Here is a 24,142-nt window from a genome sequence, read left to right on the forward strand (position 1 = left end):
GTTGCTAAAGGTTACAAGCAAATTCATGGTGTGAATTGTGTTGAAACCTCATGCATAATCGTAATGCTCAAGTCTATAATTCAAGCAATGATTGCATATTGGTAAATATGGCAATTGGATGACAAAACGTATTCCTCAATCAAATGTTGGAATAAACTATGTACATGGTATGTCATAGGATTTGTGGATCCAAATAAATGCTTGAAAAAGGAAAGCTAGCTTATAAAATCTAAGTACAGATTTAAGCAAGCAATTGGGAATTGGAATTGTATTTTAGTGAAGCTAATAAGTATTTTAGTTTCATAAGATGTACATGATTCTTATAGATATATAAGAAGTTTAGTGGGAGTACGTAAAACTTAATTGGTCCTATGTGTATCACACACATATCTCTCTATTGAGAAATAACATTCAAATGCTAATGACTTAGATTTGAGATTATTCATCAATGATGGACCATGGCGGAACATAGTACATTACTGGGTATTAAGATCTATTTACAAAGATCTTATATTATTGTTTTGGATTAAGTAATGGCATTTACTAAATCAAACACGAAATACTCCATTGGAGATATTCGACCCATGTGAATAAATCTAAGTAAAGAATGTTTGAACTATGTATAAGGATTTACTAAGTTAAACATCAAAGGATCTGAGTAAGGTTCTTAACCTATATTATATGTCAAAGAATCTAGCTGAATTTAGTATCTACCGAAACTAGAATGAGCTAAAGTTACATGAATAGAATTCAATTGGGAATTATTCTGCAAAAGAATTTATCATGTATGATATAATATGAGGATCGCCAAAAACGTATCGTATGACTTTAGGCATGACGAACATATACCAATCTCTATTGATCTAAGTGAAGATCAACTAGATTGAGATCAAGAATACTTATGGTACTTGAAAAGGTACATAGGAATAGTTCTTGATTTAAGGAAATAAAGATATGCTAAATAATTGATGCTACACGCATAAACACTGGCAAAGGATCAAGCAAGACCCTTTGGAGTTAACCATTGATAAGGACGAGCTATAGAGCATCGTGTTTTGAAATGGCAACATGGATTGGAGACCATGAGTTGTTGCGTGGGAAATTAAATATTAATTTCTATGTTCTAAGATACAGCTGGAAAGTCTTCCACATATCCGTGAACTGCTTGGATAAGTAAATCCAAACCAAAGCATCACTAGCAACCTAAACAGTTGAAGTAAAAGTACTTATTGCCTAAGAAGCAATAAAACAGGGTTGTTTGTTTATGTTAAAGAGTTCTTCACTGAACTTGGGTAGATCATATGTCTTTTGACTTGATGGTTCTTCATTGCAAGATGCGTAGAACTACTCTTGTAGCTAGAAGGAATAGATCACAAAATAAACACACTCAAAAGATCTTATCATCATATCTCGAAGAACATTCGATGAAAAGATATTAAGATTGGGAAAGCATGATAACTAAACCTATGCAACAAGTGAGAAACAACACTCACATTATGGCACTGGAAATCAAGCATAGCTTTGAATTCCATGAACTGTTTTAAGGATGGGTTCGAGGCCCATGGCTGTAGAACATTAGGGTTGAACATTTATCATATATGAAATGTATTTTCATATTCCATTTAATCTTGGTTTAGTATTAAATGATGAGTCCCTTCAATTTGACCATATATTCAAGATAGACTGTCAGGACTAGTCCTGTGACTAAGAAATGTCTATCAAGTGAACTTGAATGTCAAAAGGTTGAAAATGGTCCCTAGTCGGAGTTTTCTATAAAATTGGACGCATAGAAAACGTTAGACGACTAGAATGCAAGATGACTAGTAGTTCTGTTTCTTGAACTATGTGGACATGGCAATGTCATAATCATTTGCATAGATACTTACTTTGGGAAGACTAGTATCGGACAGACCTATGAAACTTTACTGTAAGAGATGAAAATCTGTCATAAGTAAATTTCATTAAAATTATTAGACACTAAATCCTCAATACCTGAGTGATTTGAGATTACTTGTTTGAGAACTGGTTGCTTTGACGTTGACCAACCGTCGCACCGTAAAAGGAGGCTATAAAGGCAACGCTCAGGTAATCACCTATCAAACGAAGTCTAATCTCAAGATCGCAAGATTGAGATTGTCCTCCCATAAATCGGGATGAGATGCTTAAAAGTTGTACAAGGCCACTCGGAGAGCTAGAAACTGTGAAATGCATGGCCGTGCTCGGATGAATCATAGGCTATGATTATCTGTTTATTTGATCAGTTGAACTCTGAAACCGAGGAACACCTCTGGACATAATAAGGATGACAACTCTTACATTATGTTCAAGAGCAAGCATCGAGCGACAAAGGAATTAGGAAATGCACACTTGTCCCTAAGGACAAGTGGGAGACTGAAGGAAATAATGCCTAATAATTCAGTGAGATCAAGTGAGCTGAATGCCTAGCTAGAGGCCGCTTCAGTTCAAGTGGAATTAATGATATTAATCCACAGCTTACTCTTGACTGAACCCGTAGGGTCACACAAATAGTACGTAAACGGATCAAGTATTTAATGGCATTAAATACTCCATCTATGGATATTCGGAATTGACGGATCTTGGTTTCAGTGGGAGCTGAGATCGTCACAGGCAAGAAATGAATACTCCGGAAACGATGATATTGCCGGAAACGGAAATATGGATCGTATCGGAAATATAAATATTATCCAAGTCGTAGATGTTGCCGGAAACGGAAACATGGTACGTATCGGAAAATATTATCGGAAATGGAAATATTGCCGGAATCGGAAATATTGCCGGAAACGGAAATATTGTCAGAATCGGAAATATTATCGGAATCGGAAAATAATTCCGGAAACGGAAATATTAAATATTTGTTCGAAACGGAAATTGATTCCGGAATCGAAAATATTAAATATTGTTCGTATCGGAAATGAATTCCGGAACCGGGAATTTAATCGGAAGCGTATCGTACGAATAAACATCGGACGAGCTTGCTAGACGCAAGGCCTAGCACGAAGCTAGGCCCAACGCCTAGCAAAGCCCGCACGCGACCAAAGCAAGCAAAGCCCAAACGCGAGAGCAAGGCCAGCAGGCGCGCGCCCCTCGTGGGCTGCGAGCACTTGCTGGGCCTGGGCTCAGCGCGCGCGCACGCAAGGCGCCCCTCGTGGGCTGCTGCGCCTGCGTGTGTGTTTGTGCTTGCGTACGAAACCTTGATCGGTTAGGATTCGTATAAGATTGATTCCTAAGTCTACTAGATAAATTAAGTGATTGAATTTTAGATTAATTCAGATTCAGTAAATCGATTCCTAGTAGGATTCTAATATCCGATACCCATGCCCTATAAATAAGTGATCAATGCTCACAATTTATATCGAGTATTCAAGTATTAAAAGTGATTTTTGAGAGCAAAAATTCAGTCATACAATTGCCTATACTAGCCGAAAATTCTAAGTACCTTAAGGGCGATCCTAGTTGGTCAAGCTTAAGGTGGATCCGGACGTGCTGTGGACTATCTACGGAGGGACGACACTTGGAGTCCTAAAGACTTGTTCTTGTTCGGTTCGGGCGCAGCTAGGGAAGGCACGCAACAAAGAGTATGCATCTAAACTATGCTAAATGATTATGTGTAAATAATATGCTTTTCTGGCTTTATGGTTTTTCCGCATGATTTATGAATTGTCATATGTATCATAACCTAACATAATTTTGTGGGAGTTTGACCTTTTGAAGATCTCTCGTATCTTTCTTGGGATGAGAAAGTTGCCACTTCAACGCATGCCAACGCATCAGAGCAGATTTATCAAATTTTAGTTTAAATACAAAAAGGTAGAAGAGTAGGATAAATTTTAGTTGGAATCTATTTTTATCATATTATCTACCATCTTATCATATTAAGTGGTCAATGATGACAATACTATAACATTATTAATTTAATTGATTAATTATATGTGATGACGTGGAAATCTTACGTGGGCGCTCTAAATGCTCTAAAAAAAAATCCCTGTTTGTGAGAGGGGTCGGAAAATAAAAGAATACAAAATCGCTCAAATGAGCCCCGACGAGATTCAATTCCTATACCATATAGATCTGAGATGGGGAATAAGAACACTACACACACGAGCACAGTGATTTGAGGTGGAGAACGATACCAAAATCTCAACTTTTGTTGTACTTGTATTTCTAACTTAAAGAATATGACTGTCAAATATGGACACTAACCCTCCTTGTGTCTCGTTGGCTAAAATCATTTACATGATTGCTAGAGAACAGGGGTTCAAGGGTTGGTAGGAGAGAGAACGGAGGGAGTATACAAAGATAACAAAATATAGAGGTATTTTAAAATACCTCCTTTTTCGTTATCAAAAACTTCAAAGAAAGGTTGTATTACTTGTAGATTTAAGAGCTCAACTATTGAACCGTATCAATATACTCTGACATTTCTAGTTTCAGTCATCTCTTCCTTCTTGCCCATTTGGAACTACGAGTCTACGAGAATCATCATCAATGTCCACTCCAGAAGATTTAATTATCTATCAGCTGTTTCTTGCAGTATTATGCAAATTTGATCCTTATAATCGAAAATTATATAAAAAAAGCTAATAAAACAGTGTTGCATACTTCAAAGTTCTAACAAGGGACGATTTTGATAAGCTCATCTAATTACATTAAAATCTTTACAATCATTCCTCCCCCCTTATAATTTAGAAAGCATATTGTAAAATGAACAATATTTCAATATTTGCATTCCTGTTCTGATTGCTAAACACAGCGGACTGGACATGCATTACATCGTACCAGTAAGGCAATTCGGCAGGTTTATGTAATTCTATGATACTGAATATAACAATGGAACACTGTAAGGTAATGCGAACAAAGCAACAGCAATCTAAAGAAACGAAAGACAGAAACTCGTCAACACTTTCATAGTTGACACTTGACAGACCAGTAGTAACTAGTAAGCTTATGGACAAGGGACTGACTGCAGATATTCAGTTCAGTCTGATCTCCACTAGAGTACTAGACAGCCGTAACATATTTGCTAGATGAATCATTAAGTAATAACCCAAAACACGAGCAATGAGCAATGATCAATGAGCAATGAGCCAATGATGATGATCGTTTGGCATCATAGGCTGCACCTTCCATATCCGTCTACACTTCTTAACTTAATTCTACAACCTTAAAATGTTTCAACTTTACCACCCTATATAACCTATTGTACATCTCATCTAACTACACTTGTATTGATTTACAATGGTTCCACAACAACTAAACCAATCAACCGAATTAACCACTACATCATCATCTAGTAAATCAACAAGGATTGCCAAAACAACCTCAAATAGACACTTTAGTAATGAATTCAATGTAACTGGCGTTTCTTCTTGTAATGTGTAATGTAATGTACTCCGTAGTATTCAATTTCAAATCAATTAGAACAAAGCAGTCTTAGCCAATTTTGATACTTTATACAATGACCTTAAAAACCACACAAAAGAATTCAACTTAGGCATATATTTGAAACTAAACAATTACATGACATCCAATACTAAGTAACATACCCTTCTTCTCTAGCTTTTCTTAATTGGTTCATCATCATCTTCAATATCCCAACTCAAATCTTCATCATCATCTTCAGCAACACTCAACCTCTTTCGCAATTCTTCCTTGTTACTAGGACTACTTTGCTTCCCTTTCTTTTCATCCCCATCATTATCACTACCAATATCCTCAATCTCATCCCAACCAAGATCATCGTCTTCATCCTCCCCACGAGCTGGTTGGCTCGAAACCACTGTAATATCACTATCTTTACTCCCCTCTGAGGGTGTCTTCTCATCCACATTCTTCTCCTTCTTCTCCACCTCCTCATCCCCTCCTGATTTCGCCTCTTTATCCGGGCTCACCTGACTCGATTCGTCTACCAACCCGGCTCCGGGTTTCTCCTTCTCCTCCTCTTGCTCTTGCTCTTCTTCTTCCTCCTTTTCATCTTCATCTTCATCTTCATCTTCATCATCAACATCCCAGCTCAACTCCTCATCCTCATTCGCTCGTTCCACCAACTTAGCCCTAACACTTTCAGCTTGCTCCAACTTATGAACCCTATAATAATACCTAAACCAAAACAATTCGTCATCAACAACACTCGGCACAACCCTCTTGTAAATCCCCTCCATAACCCCATTCTCTCTCATCAAATTCTCCATCTCCTCACCTTTTTCCCCCAAATCAAACGATAATCTCCACTTCTCAAACTCACCCTCATCCTCAAATTCCTCAACGTACGTATTTATGTCACATTGAATGCCCCGCAACTGCGCATCAAACCTACTATACTTCCTCCCATCCGTTAAATCTAACTTCGTGTTCGAACTCGAATGCAAACTCAAATCTTGGGATTCTTGATCGGAATCTGAACCCTGGGAAATAATCTGGGCCGTAGATTTCCAAACAACAGATCCAATATTATCAATCGCTTGCCCGACCGATTCGAGCGATTCTTGCGCCTTTGAAGCGCCAACTTCGAGAGACGAGCTTGCGACTTCTTTGAAAACCTGGGTTTCCATTTTGAGGCCGGAGCTAAATTCCTGTAAATCCCGGCGGTAGGTTTCTATGACGGATTCTGATTTGGTTGCGAAGGTTTTGATTAAGCCACCGACGAACCCCCATGTAGGGGTTGCGGGATGATTTTCGGATTGGGGTGATTGTGATTCGGGGTTTGGGGATTGTGGATTTGAGGTTGGTGATTGCGGATCGGGTTCTGGATCGTCGTCTGCAAAGACCGATTTGAAGAAATTCATTGCAGAAAGAGAGGAAAAGGACGGAGGAGAGAGAGAGAAAGGAAAGAAGAGGCTGATTGAGTGAAAGTCCAAGGGACCTCCCCTTTTTATCCAAGTTTTCTTTTTTTTCTGTGGGGTGTATCCTAATCGAAGTTAGATTAGGAGATGAGTTAGAATTTGGTTTAAGCAAAGTTCTATCTAGAGTTGGACATATATCGTGCCGGTTTGGCATTACTTAAAGTGGGCTGGCCCAATATTCACACCAAAATGAAAATAGTAGCCTGGCCCAATATGCCAACATGAGCCAGCTGTTTGCCCGACGCAATGCGAGAGACACTTCGGTGCAGTGGCAATCCAGGTTTGGTTGTTATACAAAAGGCCCAATCAAAACTTTTGGATAAGTCTTCATTCTCATTTTTTTAAAACAAAGTTGTGAATTCTTTGCATAAATACTTCGTATATATAACTGCTTTGAGTTTCCTTTCAAATATTACTCCGTAATTGTTTTACCAAAATGAATCGCACAAATTAATATTTTTTTCACAAAACACAAGTTAATATTTTTCACAATTAATAACTGTTGCGTATTAGGACAATATAAAAATAAAAATAAAGTTGCTACAAGTATAAGCTAAGTATGATGATATAAGAATGTAGTTAGAAAAGTCTTATCTCGATGTTTTGAACAATTGGATGAACATATCATGGACAATTTTTGTGTCGTAGGTTACCACTGTCCTAAAAGACGATTCCGCACTACTCCTAGTGCAGTAGAAAAAAAGCGATCGCCCTCCAGGATTAACACAACTCCGAATTTGTGTGCACTCACAAACCCGAATGGAGTCATAACATATGCCCAAAACCGAGAGCAATTTGAGAGAGAAAGCATGTGTTTGATTTTCTGGAACTGTTTATTGTGTCTTCGTTTTTTGAGAAGGTACAGAGTTTTAACTTTATGAAAAGCAAGAGATGAGAAAAAACGGCAGAATGATAAAATCTCTAACGGTTGTCATTAAGGCTAATTAAAGCAACGGTTACATAATCAATACAGATTCCCGTAACAATGTTTTAGCCAAAACAGCCCGGTACCTAAAAGAATATGTAAGGCCACAAACCCACACCACACCCGCGCATCGCATTCCCAATGCCCGTGGCCCGAGCCTGACTGGTCGGCGTTGCGCTTGAGTTATGTGTCCACCCATACCACTCTCAAACTTTCTCAAACGAGAGTTACACCTATAACCCAATATATAAACAAGGAGGAAACGAAGACTTATTTCAATGTGGGACAAAAACTCTATTGTTATGTTACCCTCTTTTCTTTTGTATTTTCCAACAAAAACTTCCAACAATCCCCCACAGGTTCGAAGATATGAAAAAGAAAGAAAAGAAAGAATTGGTTTTGGACAAAATATAACAATTGAATAGTTGTCAATGTCTTTCGACTTGAATTAACACTTAATGACATTTGAGTTATGATCTCTTTCCTACCAAGTGACTTTTGTATTGAACTTGATAGGGAGTTAGAAACCCGTCACTCAAAGCATGCAACTAAATTTGTATGATATTCTGACTCCGCGAATAAAAGTGACGTCTTACGTAGGCCATACGACCTGGATATGGTCATAAGTGCTCTAGAGAATAGCCCATATCGCAGTTCTCATAGGAAGCAGCCACATTTCAACACCTTCGTAGGTGAATCCCATCAAGTGTGAGTTACCTTCACACCACCAAAAATATGGATATGGGTTCATTAAGAGCCGTATGCTCAACCTCTTTCCGATTGTAGCAAGCACATAATAACATTTAGGGGATGGACAAAAAAAAAAATTGTGCTTCCAAATTGTATCATAATGTCGTCCTTTGAACTCTGAGAGTAAGAGTTCATTACTTTACAATTCATCCAATGGGCTTCAAGCCCATCCCTTCCAATGTTTCCAAAACTAGTTTTCGTCATATGCCTTTCATTTACGGATCCGCTTTATTCATTTCAGACTTTACACAGTTTAAAGATTTACTCAACATACAACATATCTTTGACGGCTTTATGCCTCAAAAGAATGTGTCTTTCACCATTACAGGCATGGTTGTTTGAAATAACAATTGCAATTAAAGGAGCTGGCTTCTCCCACAATGGAATATCTGCAAGCACATTCCTCAACCATTTTGCCTCATAACCTGCCAACTCAATAGCAATACATTTGTATTATATATTAGTCATAGAATTCAGTACAAGATTGCTTGCAAGATTTCCAAGATACAGCTCCACCCCCAAGGGCGAAGGCATAACCATGATGGAGTGAACTTAACCTTGGAGGGAGGGAGGTCGACATATTTTTTAGAATGAACAATTATAATAAAAATAAAAGATAAAGTTCAAAAGAAACTACAATCAGATCATCCATTTTTGCTTTTCCATTGACAATGATCGACATATAACTTTTTTTTAATAAGTGATTAATAGCTATTACCTCCGTTTCAAAATGATCTTTACACTTTTCGTTTTAGTCCGTTTTATAATATTTTTTATACTTTAATTTATTCTATTTCTAGACATGAAAATTTACTACCTTACCCTTCTTACCCCACAATATTTTACAATTTTCAATTCACTTTCTCTTACTTTGTTTATTTTTCCTTATACACACCCATGTTTTTACACATTTCTATTTCTTTATCTATATTTTCTTATATTTAACAAACTTTTCTACTTTTTGTCTTAATATTTGTGCAAATAGTATCTATAAATAAGTTTATGAAACGGATGTAGTATTAAGTACTCCCTCCGTCCCGGAATACTTGAAACGCTTTCCTTATCGGGCCGTCCCGGATTACTTGAAACACTTCTAAAAATAGAAACTTTACATAATATTTTATTATTTTTTCACCTTACCTAAGGGCCCACCAACAACCCTACTATCCCAAATAAACATTAAAAAATTCATGACCCCCCACCACATCCAACTATCTATATTAAAAAAATACCCCACTACTAACTACTCCCTCTGTCTCTTTTTGTTTTTTACGTTTGTTATTTTGCACGCGTTTTAACGATTAATTAATATGTATTGAGATTCTTCTAAGTTTTTCATGTAAACGAGGAAAATTACGTTTATTTATAATGTTTTCACTCTTATCAAAATTCTGATATTGGGAAAATGAGAAAAAAATAATGTCTTTATGGAAAAGTGTGAGGGATTAAATGACTCAATTGATTTAATTGGTTAATATAATAATTGGGTACAAATTTTGATAGTATATTAAATCATTTATGTGATAATATAAAAGGAAATGTAAAGAACATTTTGAAACACCCAAAAAGGGAAACGTAAAGAACAAAAAGAGACGGAGGGAGTACCTTTCAATTAAATAAGAAGTCAATTATAATGAATTAAACTCCGTGCCGGTCAAACGGTTTCAAGTATTCCGGGACGGAGGGAGTAATAATAATAAGCGAATAATAAAATACTTCCTCCGTCCCAAAATTATCTTCCTGCTTTCCTAAACAAGCCCTAACTTTTGTTTTGTTCTTCAGCTCTCCCGCTCCTCTTCTCTCATGGTAGTAACTGGATCTGTTATAACTACCTTTCTCTTCTTCGATCTTACCTCCCATAGCCTCCCCTCTTCCTTCATCCTAATTCACGCGTCAGAGAGCTTCACCAATGGCGGGTGATACGATAGTGAGAAAGACGAAAGCAAGCAGAAGCAAACTGGAACAACGAAGTGGCTCGATGCACAGGGTGTCGACTACATACTCCTCGACAGCCACCTCATTCCCAAAATATACGTCTCCCCATTTTCTATCTCCTCAAGTTCCATCAAAGGAGGAGATCACGTCGAATTCAGCATCAAATTCAACGTTTCCGACCTCAAACATTCTCCGGAAGCCATTGATGTTGCACCATTTGGGAGCAAGTGTAGTAGCTGCAAAAGATTCATCCATTCTTCCTTGAAATGCCCAGTAAGTATGAATTCTAGGGTTAAGTGTTTTAGTTGCGGGTTAATTGGGCATTATGCTAAGAATTGTGACCAGAAATTTCAAGGTTGGTTCCTTAATCAGACCCATAGAAGAAGTAGATCCTATAGTAGGCGTTTCAGTAGGTGGTCCTCTCTTGTCGATGGCGGTGATGAGTACCGCATTGTCGGGGCGAGGCTGGGTTTGGGGTCTTTGAACATTGAATGATAACAGGAGATTAAGGTAATTGAAATATGTGGATCGAATCGAAAACCTAATTTCTATAATTGTGCCAAAAATTCGGTGAAATATTTGAACTTCAATTTTGAACGAATTTCCAACATATATGCATGGTGTTTCCTCATCATACAATCTGCTCTTCATGACCGATGTTGGTGAGGTTAGATTAGGGTTTTGTTGGTGTTGAGCTTCTTGACTTGGTTCTTGACTTGGTCCTTTCTATTGTCCTCGTGGTAATTGTATCTTCTGCATTGTTTTGTCATACTTAGCTTGCATGCTCAGTGGCACAATAAGATTTTTTGTTTCTTTGGCAAACAAGTGTAATGAAATATGAACAACACCAAAGTGCGACCTCATATCCTGCAGGAAAGGATAAACTTCTAAGAAGGACACCCTTACAGCCATAGGAACATCAACCACCATCTAGGGACTCTGAGCCTAGATTAACTAAATACATCTCTATACATCAATTTGAGGACCCACACCAACTTCTATTATTTACTCTAATTCTTCTGGGTGTAACAGTAATACCCTGTATTCTACCCGTGATTTCAATTTTAACTTTCTTTACAGTATGTTCTATAGATGTAACTTTCTGATTCCAGTATGAATCATTTATTTCAAGCCAAATGTTACGCGCAGTCGCTAGCAGCTCTGAGTAAAACACGCCCTTTCTTAAACTTGCTTGCTTTGCATCTATCTCAGACCCATCTCAGAACACCAGAAAAGAAGTTGCTCGGGTGTTTATCCACTCCAAGCTGCCAGTTGGCGTAAGCATGCTCTACTTTAATAAAAATGAAGTACCTATTGCAGACAAAAGTAATACTTGTATATTTTTAAACAACTTGAATAGATTTTTATTCAAAAGAAGTACCTATTGCAGACAAAAGAAGTAGTACTTGTATATTTTTATTTTACACTATATTTTTTTTTGCTTTTGCGTTTTAATTTTTTTTTTTATCATTTATTTGATTTTGGTAAATGTATGCATTGTGAGTTTGAAATTGTTTCTCAATTGATGCAATTTTGCTGGCTTAATACAATTATGTCATAGTGTAGTTTTTGAAAGCAGAAACAATGGGTTGCAGTGTTGACTATTTTAGAAATTAGAAGCACTAGCTAGAAGTCTAGAGCATTTAGTCTTAGATTTAGGTTTGTGATTGTTGAGCTTGTGATGTATCTGATTTACTAACAGGTGAGGAATTGGCCAGATAGATTTTAAAACTATTTCCAGAGAGTTCTGGTTTAACAACTTCATATAATATGATCCAGTTGATCCTAATTTGATAAAATTCGTTGTTTTTTTTGGTTGTGTGTGTTCTCTGGCCGAATGTTTCATCTGCCCAGCTTTCAAATATATTACCGCCTTGGGACCTCCTTATCAGGTAATTGTTGATACCAACTTTATCAATCTTTCCATCCAAAATAAAGTGAGAACCTCAAATTATTTGTTTCTTTGATATAGAAATATAGTACTGCTTTCTATTTGATTATTTATTTTAGTTGGAAATGTGCTTTTTTCTTGGCTAAATTTATTGATTGCAGAAAAGTGGTTCTTAACGATTAGGTTTTGTTGACTTGTGATAAAATTTTCACCTGGTGGGTTTTTGATTGCATATTTTTTATGCTGTTGGATTTGGAGAAAACAATGATTAACTGCTTGTATGCAAAATGTGAGTGATTATTGTGATCTTTGTGTAAAGTTTGTATATTGTTTTGAACAATGGGTTATTTATGTTAATATATTGAAGGTACTCCATGCATTACAAACTGTGTTATGGACGAACTTGAGAAACTGGGTTAGAAGTATCATGTAGTGCTGAGTTACATACTTCATGTTCGTCATCTAACTATAGATGTGGGAGAGCTTGCTAGGTTCTTTTAGAAGACAACTTTTCATATATTTTTTTAATCTTTAGAACAAATATGATTATTTCCACATGAACTATCAAATTTGATAATCCCTTTCCAGCTGTTGAAGTTGGTTTATCTTTGGATACCGAATTCTCGATAATTATCTACTCCATATTTTCTATCGATTTTTCTGTTGATTTTATTTGTATTTTTTAATGATTCAAAAATATAATTTTCTGATATGGCGGCGAGTTTTCAATTCTTTAATAAAAGTGCCTTGATAATTCTACTTGAAATTTGTATGATCTTTCCTGATATGATTCAATTTTTGTCCTGCTTGAATCTTTATTTTTTTTGGCAATTACATTCTCTTTTCACTCTCCTAAAAGTCTTCGCATTGTCCTGTGGGTGGCGAATTATCAGTAGTTGAATAGCTTTTTACATCCAACTATTTTTCATCTCGCTTCATCTTTCTCTAAACATTACTATCTTATTGCCATATTTTTCATCATTTTGCATTGCCTGTTAGTTTATCCAGTGTTGCGGATAATTGTCATCTACACATATCACATTTGTTAGGATTTGCAATCAACCTCCTTATTTGGAATCTTACTGAACTGGGGTGAATAATTAAGTCTAAAGCATCAAGACGTTGGCAATGCAAACCAAGAAGAGACTTTCTTCTAAAAGTTAGAGCTTTCTAGCTCTATAAGACTGAGATCTCAGAAGAAGGTATCTGAAAATGTTCCAGTTGCCGAGATCGAATAAGGCTGCAACCTCAACTACTTGAAAATCTACCCATGGTAAGAAAAACCTTATTTCTTTTTAAAGATATAATGTTATCGTGGATTGCCACAGTTATGTTTACATGTTCTTGACCTTCTTGCTTTAACTTCCTTGCAATATTTATAATTTGTATTGAATGCACCAGAAGTGATTATTTCACACAGTATATGAAATCTGACCTGTTGATGTCTAATTAATTCATCTAATAAAGTTTTGCATTTGTCCAATTTCATGTTTTGTATTATGAAATGTATCAGTCTGGACAAATTGATATAATTTTTTATTTTAGTTTTGTGATCAATCTGATCATATGTTAATCTCACGTACTTAAAATCTTCTTAGTGTGTTTGTATTCTATATGAAGTTGGTGTTTTCGAAAGACTAAAAGTTCATATTTTCTTTTGTGAGGTGTGATTTTAGGATGCAACGGCATTGTTCCGACTCTTACTGCATACCGTGCTCCGGTTTTTCAAATCTGCTTGTCTGCGTCATCATCTTCTTGTCGTCTTAGCTATCATGAATCTGCAGCTTCAGTAGACCTTCATACTTTAGTGTAATCATCTATGACCAAGCTCTGATGGTGCAGACCCAAGTGATGCAGACAAAGTGGTGCAGACCCAAGTGATGCAGATCCAAAGTGGTGCAGACCCACGTGATGCAGATCCAAAGTGGTGCAGACCCAAGTGATGCAGATCCAAAGTGGTGCAGACCCAAGTGATGCAGACCTTCGAGAAAATTCATGTGGTGCAGACCTAAGTGATGCAGACAAAGTGGTGCGGACACAAGGTGGTGCAGATCCAAAGTGGTTTGTTAGTCTTCCTTCATTATGGACCTGAGTGAGATATTCATCTAGCTTTTTATGCAGGCAAGGCATCTTTTGTTTTCTCCTTTGTCGTCCTCTTTAGAATTAAATATTTTTATTGATTAAATATGAAGATTTTGAATTATTGAAAGTAATGTCAATTTTTTTCTTTAAATTTCAGGTGGTAAACGGAGTTTTAGGGAGCTAATTGATGATGATATTTTTGGGTCGGAAAAGGTACATCTACTTGTCTGTGATACTAAACTATATTGATTTTTGGAGCATTTTTAATAGAATCCAATTGGTGTTAGGGTGACTGAATTTACATATATTGCAACAATTATGTTCCTTGATTTTGTTTTAATAGGATATCCTTGAAATCATGGCGAATTCATGTTCAATAATGTTTTTCACTAGGCAGTCATACACTCTTTCACCTATGTAAGATAAATGACAGCTTTACTAAAATAGAGATTTCGTGGAACTTATTTGATTTACATATGTTGTTGATATGAATGAATACCTGTTACCGGGGAAGAAGTACACTGCAATGTTATGAACCGTTGACATCATTTTCTTGAACTTCATAGGCCAAATATTGAATTTAGAAACTATCTCTAAGCTAAGGATCACAGTCAACGAAATTGCCACCTCTAATGCTTCTATGCATGCTTCATTTGATACGTGTGCCATTATTCCAGGAATAGTACAAGAGTTTTTTCCATATATATATCTGGAAACTCACTCGGAGATACCTTTCAATATGCTCCCATTGTTTTACTTGACTGTCAATACAAGAGTTTTTATATATATGCATTGTAACTTGATTGTCCATCTATGTCATAACATCACATGTTGATTAGTATTTGGAACTGAAGTAGTCTTTGTAAAAGATTATCCTCCTCAGACTGAAGTAGTCTTTGTAAAAGATTATAGTAACTACTATGAGCAAAAACCTGACAGACAATGCCCTTGAACTTCCTTATGCACAACTTCGCATCGTTCAATACGTACAAAGTCTATCTCCTGAGAAATCCACCTTTCAGTAAGGATAAGAGAATAACTATAACCATAGCAACGGATGAAACAGTATTTGAACTAATACCTTATTTTGGTTGCATAAAGTAAAAGAGTATTTGCTTATAGAACCATAACTAGGGGGGAAATCATGAATATGAAAAATAGCAAACAAGATCTCCAAAAACGAGCCATAAACTTGTGCAGAATAGATGGGAGTTCAAACACTGGGACTCATGTAATCCATCAAATACACCCCAGTAAATCTGTTCAGTGATAAAATCAAAAACCAAGCAAAAAAGTTGATAACAAGGATGGCCAAGAGCCAGAATTTTCCAAAATAGTTGGGCTTGCCTCAGCTCATAATAAACAACAATGTGTAAAAGCTGTGGGATTAAACCAATATAAAGGTATAAATATGAGTATTATAAAGATCCCTTGTATTGGAGAAAAATCTAGAAGACTCTAAATTCATAAAACTGAACCAGTTCATATCCAACATAAGCTCAAGCTTAAATTATGTGCCTTAAACTGGGCTCAAGGCCAAACTTCCAGGTCCAGGTAAGATACTTGATCCCAAACTCTGTCAATACTGAATATCATAATAATATATATAATATACTAAAAAAAAGCTCTACAACAAATGTAGTATGTTGATTGTGTTCTAAATGAAAGGGTGAAAATATAAATAACTCAAGTGTAACTACCTCTTTATGATAAAGCAGAAATGAAAAGCAGTTCTCAAAACTGGAACAAAGTCCAGTTCCCATAAAACATGAACAAAATTCAGTATGATTTAGTAAATGTGCTAGACAACGGTCACAACGCACACATTAATCATATAACTGCTAAACTGGGAGACCAATTACATTCGTTTTCTTTACAGGATGTAGTAAAAACAGAAATAACCTGAGTTTTTAGTTTGATAAGCAGATTATCAACAACCGAGTTAGTGTATGATGTAAGCAGGACAGATGCTCCTCTCATCAACAAAGCCTTGACAGCGTATACCATAGTGGACGTTTTTCCAGTCCTAGGCATTCCCAGAATAAGAGCGTAATCTTTAGCTGTGAGAATCTGCATATGGATTTAAGTTTACTTCATTTAACAGGAAATACCAGCACATGAAATAGGCACGTCAGAAAACAGAGGGGGGGTGGGGGGATAAGAACCCATCCAAACACAAATTTCACCTTGACAATTGCCCTGCGCTGATCAGCATTTAAATTTTTCTCAGACCAAATGTAGGATATAGCAGGATCTTGGCTAAGTATAGACCCACTGTCGAATCTAGGAGCCTAGAGAACAGCATTGTTGAATCAAAACACTAAGATCAACTACATCAAATTAAGGCTGTCCAAATGATGGAAAACAAAGAATAAGACCCACCTCGAGATCCACAATTAGCTTCCTCAAACGATCACTTTGTGCACTTAGCAGAAAGAGTTGTACCATGCATGTTGAACCTTGGGGAAAAAATAGCAGGCATTGAGTGTAATTGGACTATTTAGCCATTTTATTGACACCAATTACGATAGTGGCAGCACTTCCAGAGAGTTACCTCATGGTAGCGAAGGATGTAGCAAATTCATCCTTCTCTATCCGCCAGACATCCTGATATAAATCCTGTGACATTGAAGCTATAATACTCCTTGGAAGCCGCAAGCGCTTCGAACATGATATCTAAATTTTAACAGGAGAAAAATGTGCAATGAGTACATTGACATTGGGCACAATTCAAAACAATTAGATCATGCCTCACAACAAAACACCAACGTAAAACATAAAAAAGGACATTAAATCTGAAAAGTCTGTCCTTACTGAAACATGAGAGCGACTGATATATGTGATAATACCACTTGCAACTGCAAGATTGTTGGACTCGGTGCTCAATATCTGTTTAGGAAACATGGAGAATTACAATATGTGAGAAACTGTATAGAAACATGACATATCACAAGCAAGACATAGTACCTAACAAGTGTAAGTTATCAAGATGTGTTTTATATTTTTTTTTAAAGGTGGACGATATGCAGGCTCAGCAGAAAAAGGTAAGAGTAAACACAGGACAATGTTATCGGTGGTTCGCAACAAAAAATTTCCCTTTTCTTTTAGGACAGTCAAGTAAAACAATGGGAGCATATTGAAAGGTATATATTAACTTGATTGTCCATCTATGTCATAACATCACATGTTGATTAGTATTTGGAAATTTTATTGGATTGAGATATGAAGATATGTAGATATTTCGACAGTTGATGATGGAACGTCTAAACTTATAAGTGAGCGTATAAAGGATATCGTGGCATCGTTTTTTGAAGTAGTGCTTCTTTTCCCTTTTTTGTCTGCATGCTATCAAGATCAGACCCTTTTCACTGGGGAAAAAAGGGAAAAAAGAATTGCAGGAAATGGCCAATAGGAATTTAGTTCTTTGTTTATCTAGCTTCTTGCCACTGTTGTCTTTCGAGTCCTCGAAGAGGACAGACAAAAAATAGGAAATTGGTTCTTTTCTTGATTGGTTTGTGTAATCAGTTTTGTGGATTTATTTAGCAGGGGAATTGGAGGAGAAAATGGCGACATCAAATGAGCAGCCGCAGTTCATAGTGAGCCCAACAAGAGAGGATGTGGTTGTGAATACAATCAATCATGTCACCCAGATTAATCGACACAATTGAAACTACAAAATTGTTGATTCTGAGGTTATTCTTTCGCTTTCTCTTATTATTTCCATAGCAATGCTTTCTTACCATTTTTATTTCACTTCAAAAAGTCTCGTGTAATAATGTAATTAGTCTACAAAAGTAACATTTTAAAACTACGGGTTTCATTTAAATTTTGCTTTAAAGGAACATCTATTGGACCAATAAATAAATCATGTCAATATCACCAATACATGGAGCCGATCAGTAACATATGATGATTTGTTTGACAAAGTCTTGGCTAAGACTGATATTATTCGTTCTTGTGGTTGCGGTGCAGATGGCTCTTATGAACTACTTAGCGTCTTAGCCCATATAAGTTTATCAAAATGAACCAGTTAACTTTTAATAATTATATCTATATAAAACTTGAATGTCATATTTCGTGTTGATTCACATTATGTAAAAGATGAAATGGATTATAATTGCTTGATTTTTTGCTTTACTTCTGAGCATTGTGTTCTGCTTGTATTTGTTGAAATCTGTAGATTACATTGGCTGACTTGATTGTTACGTACAGTAATGTAATGCATGATCTTGTAGAAAGATATTGAACGATATTGTGGACAAAGCTTTGCATTTTTGCCTTTCTTCCCTTTAGAACTAAGAACTTAAAGAGAAGGATCGCGTATTCCCATTGATTAAAGCAAATTTGGAATTTATAGTTATACAGAGTTAATGTTTTAGGAAAGATAACTTTTAGTTAGTGCATATCAGGGAGGGATAAAAAGGAAACCAATAAAGCAACTAATTTTTCTGGCTGAATGTTGCCAATATAGGAGCGTGAGCCGTTGCAGCAACTTATGGGGTTGTCATAGAAATGCTATACAAGAGAGTTATTCCTGAAGGAGACACTAAAGGGATATGGAATACATCTATATGTATATTTCAGTTGTCTGAAGGAGACAAGTGGTCAATCAAATTATGTAATGATAAGAGTCATCTAATATCTGGCATCAACTTCTGGTGGAGGCGATGCTTCGTGCTAGCTAGCTCAAACTGGGATTTGCGTTTCACCTCATGATGAGTTGTTTTGTACGAAGGAGAATTGATGTATGCATCTGTTGTATTTTTGTTAATTAAGAATCATAATTATCAAAATGATATATGCATGAGTAGTGTTAAAGACCGGCAGGAACCATTTTTCTTAATTACATTCTGGAATTATATGTACTTTGATTAAGGGGTAATCCGAAACAACATTTTCAAGCTCATAGTAGCACAAAAACAACGTTGGTGTTGTATTAAGTTGTATCCTTTATGGCAATTGCAGGCGAAAGATACGTAGGTATTGCGTAGGAACATGAGCTCATGGCGTATTTGAAAGTATGAAATTGAAAGAATATTCTGCTCTCTTTACCAGTTCCTAATTTTAGGTGAATCTTGGTACTTTATATGGTTGTACGTTGAAGCTCTAAAATGATGAGTGCTGGAAAACCAAATGATTATTGGTGTTATCGCAACACGTTTGGAAGTTTTTTCAGGATGTGTCATATCTAATTTAGCAAATTATGGTGCACCAATGTCGCATCGATCCCCATGGCATTGGATGAAGCCATTCAGAGTGGAAAAGTTTAGCCAGGGCATATCATTAGCCATTCGTTTAGATTTTGCAAGACAATTTTCCGTGAAATTTGGCACTTATTATTTCAACAATTTTTTCACAAAGTAGGTTTTTATATCTTGGGGGACAGTGCGCGCTAGCGCACGGTCCAACAACTAGTTTGCAAAACAAAATCAAGTTAACTAGTCGAAGTGTCAAAAACATTAAAGATACTCCGTGGGTCAGTAGGAAAGATATATGCATCACTTAAGTTAACACCAATAAAACAGACATAATTGTTATTTTATGTGGAAAAAATGTGTGTGTATAAACAATAAAACGGAAATTTAGGGTGCCAAACCCAAGATAAAAGTACACCTTCCAACTTCCCGTGTAATTAACAGTAGTACTACGTACTATTTGTACAAGTATAGCAATATTCTGTTTTACGGAGTATCTTTATTTGAAGGGGGCCACACTACATAAAATAATCGGTTTTTTCATGAAATGCCCCTGAGGTTTCACGAAATTCACCAAATACCCCTGCGTGTTGTAAAATACATAGTATACCCCTATTTAAACTTAAAGTGCACCAAATACCCCTAGACTTAACGACCGTTAGTCCTTCGTTAGTGTTACTTTACCTATATACCCTTACTCACCCATTATTCTACATTTAACTTTTTTTTTTAGTTTTTTTCTCGCTCCTCCCCTCTCTGTTGTTCGACCCATCTCCCACCATTTCTCTCTTCTTCTTCTTCTTCTTCTTCTTCTTCTTTTTTTTTCTTAATGATTTCAACAGAAAAAAACTTGCACAATTCTTCTGAGATTTTGCACTATCTTCCTCATATCATCATAACTCTGTTTCTCCCAAAACCCAGTGCACTATCTTCCTCATATCATCATCATCGTCGATCATCATCATCATGAACCTAGAAACTCTATTTTCTCCTTAAACCAAGAAATTTTGTGGGAGAGTAATTTTTACCATTTAAATTCAATCTGTTACATAATTTCGTTCAAATTTGGCTGGATTTCGTTCAAATTTGTTGAATTTTGAGTCGATTTTGTTAGCCAAACCCTTGATTTCGAATTTGGGGGTTTACGTTTGTGATTTGTTTAATGTAATTGGGCATGTATAATTGATGTTAAACACATATATATACTCATTTTTCTTTCCATATAAAAGAAGCAAGCAGCGATTTAATAAGCAGAACCTTAGTGCCGTGGAAGTGGTACCATGTTCGGTCTTGTTTTAGGTGACGCGAGCCAAATATTCAGTGCTGTGGAAGTTTTGTTTGGTATGTCCCTTTTCCAAGATCTTCTGTGGTAGACTCAGCAATTTTGCGCGGTTGTGATTTGTTGCAGATACTGCATTTGCGAAAACAACTTCATTTCCTTGTGGCTGATGTCTGTGCTTCTTCGACATAATACGATAACTACTGGTGCCTCTTTTTAAGTTTTTGCTTGATATGTATGAACATGTTTTTATCACAGGGATCAACACGGAGGGAAAATTCTGTGGGGATTTAGAGAGATAATGGAATTGAAAAACCACATCATTTGTCAAATTAATAATCATTCTCTGTCATTACTTATAGTTGGCTTTTACATAAACTCAGAGTTGTAAATTCCTCTTGACACATAGTACAAAACAATTTTGGTGAACTGATAGGATCATTAGAACACAAAATTTTGATAGGATCAATAGCAGAACCTTAGTAGATAGGTTGAACACAAAATTTTGATGAATTTTGGTTAATTGAAAATAGTTGATAGCTTGATTTCAATGTTAGGATGATGTTTGCAGTTGGCATGACAACACCCAATCTGATGATCTCTGGTTTTGTCGTTTTATTATGGCCATCTGATCTTGGTGCTTATAATGTACTTCATGCGTATTTAGATTTTGGTGTAAACACAAAATTAATGATAGCATACGCAGCTAGAATTATATTCTGCAATTTAAAAGCATTTTGGGTATTTGGTGCAAATAAGTTTAATAATAGGTGTATATTGTGCAATAAGTTTATAATTAAGTGTACTTGGTGAATTATAAATATGACTTAACGGAGGACTAACGGAAAGTCATAATAGGGGTATTTGGTGAACAATACGAGAAAAACAGGGGTATACTATGTATTTTGAAACACGCAGGGGTATTTGATGAATTTCGTGAAACCCCAGGGGCATTTCATGAAAAAACCGTAAAATAATTTATTTTTACACTCATCTTTTATTTTATTGGTCCAGCTGTCACCTATAGAGGCATAACATACCTTGGGCTCGCTACTGTCACGTGGAATCATGTTAGATTCATGTCGATTTATATTTTTTAAATATCAAATTTTTATAATGTTCGATCACTTATACATAATTTGAAATATTACGAGTCAATGTAGTGCGTTGGAGGAGTTAAGGTAAATCATTTTTGCAATATTTAAGGAACGGATGAAGTACTTTATTTTCTAAAGTAACCCTAGGGTCATTTTAGAAACTACAATATTTTTGTTTCCACCACATACAATGTTTAAAACGAGGTCACTAGGTAAAATTTCTCTTTTTACAAAGTATGGCCTTGTTCTCATCACCTAGTATTTATTGAACTTAAATATTTGGCATAAGCTAAATACTCCGTAATTTTTTCTTGCATTAACTTATTTCTTACCAATTGAAACATAATTTAGATGATTCAGTGTTGTATTTGTCAATCAAAGTTACTAAATTTTACTAAATAGTAAATACAATTACATAGACGAAGGTGTAAAATATCATTTGTATCAAGATGCAAAACAAAAATAGTCATTTACAATGCGGAGTAGTTATTTTTTGACACAAGTCATTTACAGTGTTATATAATGAAAATAAGTAATGAAAGAATGAGACTAGCTACATATGCATGTGGAGTAGAATTTGTGATTCAATTAACACCATCTCTTCTAGACAGCACATGTAGTTGCTGAACTGTGGGCGGCGGTTGTGTACTTGTGTGCATATTGTGTGCCGTAGCATGATGGTGGGCTGCTGCGTGGTCATGGTGATGACGGTGGTGGTTGTGGCCATGCCACCCCATTGGGCGAGACTCGACAACGATAGTGGAGTCCGGAATACCATAATATCGGTAACAAAACAACCGTACCATGGCAAAGGCAAACGCCAATGCGAACATAACACTGGCTATAATGACGAAGGCCGTTAGACCAGGTTCCATATCTTTGTTTATTTTGCCGTACCGGGAACTTTGGCTATGCAAAAATATTCCACGTACAATAAGTATTTGTTCTTTAGTTTAATTTAAGGAAAATTTGTCAGAAAAGACCTTTTAAGACACAAAAATTGTGAGAAATGACCTTTTAAAAAAAAAGTTGTGAAATGAGGCCCAATTTAAGTTTTTTGTTGTGAATAAGGACCAAATGTGATTTTCCGGTGGTCAACGACTGCTTTCCGGCGTTGACCTGCACTTGTGTCATTTTTTAACCAAAAAATATTATTTTTTAAAGTTCCCTCCAATATTTTCTGCCACCCCTTTTACTACCCAATCTAACATTTTCAGGTTTAAAAAAAAAAATCCGACTCTCTCTCCTCAAGCCTCTGCCATTTTCTTCCCCCTTAAGACCACAAATTTCTTCTCTTCAGTTGAAATTAACCAAATTCGCGCAACCCATTTGCTTGTCAAGCATTTTCGTACAAGGTAGCACTAAAAGCCCCAAAAATTTTGCTCAAATTTCTCCAACTTTTTGAATCTTTAAATTAGAAAAATTAAGCTCAAGAACCCTAATTTAAAGATTCCAAAAATTGGAGAAATTTGAGCAAAAAAATTGGGGCTTTTAATGTAACCTTGTACGAAAATTCCCAACAAGAAAATGGGTTGCGCAAATTTGATTGATTTCAACTGAAGAAAATAAATTTGTGGTCTTAAGGAGGAAGAAAATGGTAGAGGCTAGAGGAGAGAGAGCCATATTTTTTTTTAAAAATAAAACTTGGAAAAGTTAGTTGGGGTAGTAAAGGGGTGGGGGAATATATTGGAGGGAACTTTAAAAATAATAATTTTCTGTTAAAAAATGACACACGTGCATATCACGTGCCAGTCAACGCCGGAAAGCAGTCGTTGACCACCGAAAAATCACATTTGGTCCTTATTCACAACAAAAAAATTGAATTGGGCCTCATTTCACAACTTTTTTTTTAAAACGTCATTTCTCACAATTTTTGTGTTTTAAAAGGTCCTTTCTGACAAATTTTCCTTAATTTAACTCTAAATTAATAATATGAATATGATAATTTGCAAGCATATATTGTTATATATAGAGAGGGAAAAATATGAAGACCGCGGAAAGTTATTGTTGTTTATACTTTTCAAAGCTTATAGGATTACTTTACGGATTTTTCATGAAATACCCCCGAATTTTGGCGTAATTCACCAAATGCCCCTCGACTTTCAGAAATTCATAAAATACCCCTATT

At 36.0% G+C, this 24,142-nt stretch overlaps 1 protein-coding gene across 1 annotated transcript; it reads right to left on the bottom strand.

The window, feature by feature from the left end:
* Positions 1 to 5,395: 5,395 nt before the first annotated feature.
* LOC110779420 (uncharacterized) lies at positions 5,396 to 6,899 on the bottom strand. Its single transcript, XM_021983937.2, has one exon. The coding sequence runs from the start codon at positions 6,801 to 6,803 to the stop codon at positions 5,574 to 5,576; it is 1,230 nt and encodes a 409-aa protein (XP_021839629.2). The 5' UTR covers positions 6,804 to 6,899; the 3' UTR covers positions 5,396 to 5,573.
* Between the last annotated feature and the right edge of the window lie 17,243 nt (positions 6,900 to 24,142).

The sequence above is a fragment of the Spinacia oleracea genome, chromosome 4 (assembly GCF_020520425.1).
Source record: "Spinacia oleracea cultivar Varoflay chromosome 4, BTI_SOV_V1, whole genome shotgun sequence".
NCBI lineage: Eukaryota > Viridiplantae > Streptophyta > Magnoliopsida > Caryophyllales > Amaranthaceae > Spinacia > Spinacia oleracea.

Bases quoted from the DNA above. Each gene is read 5' to 3' on its own strand.
- LOC110779420 (XM_021983937.2), bottom strand. From the start codon at position 6,803: ATGAATTTCTTCAAATCGGTCTTTGCAGACGACGATCCAGAACCCGAT.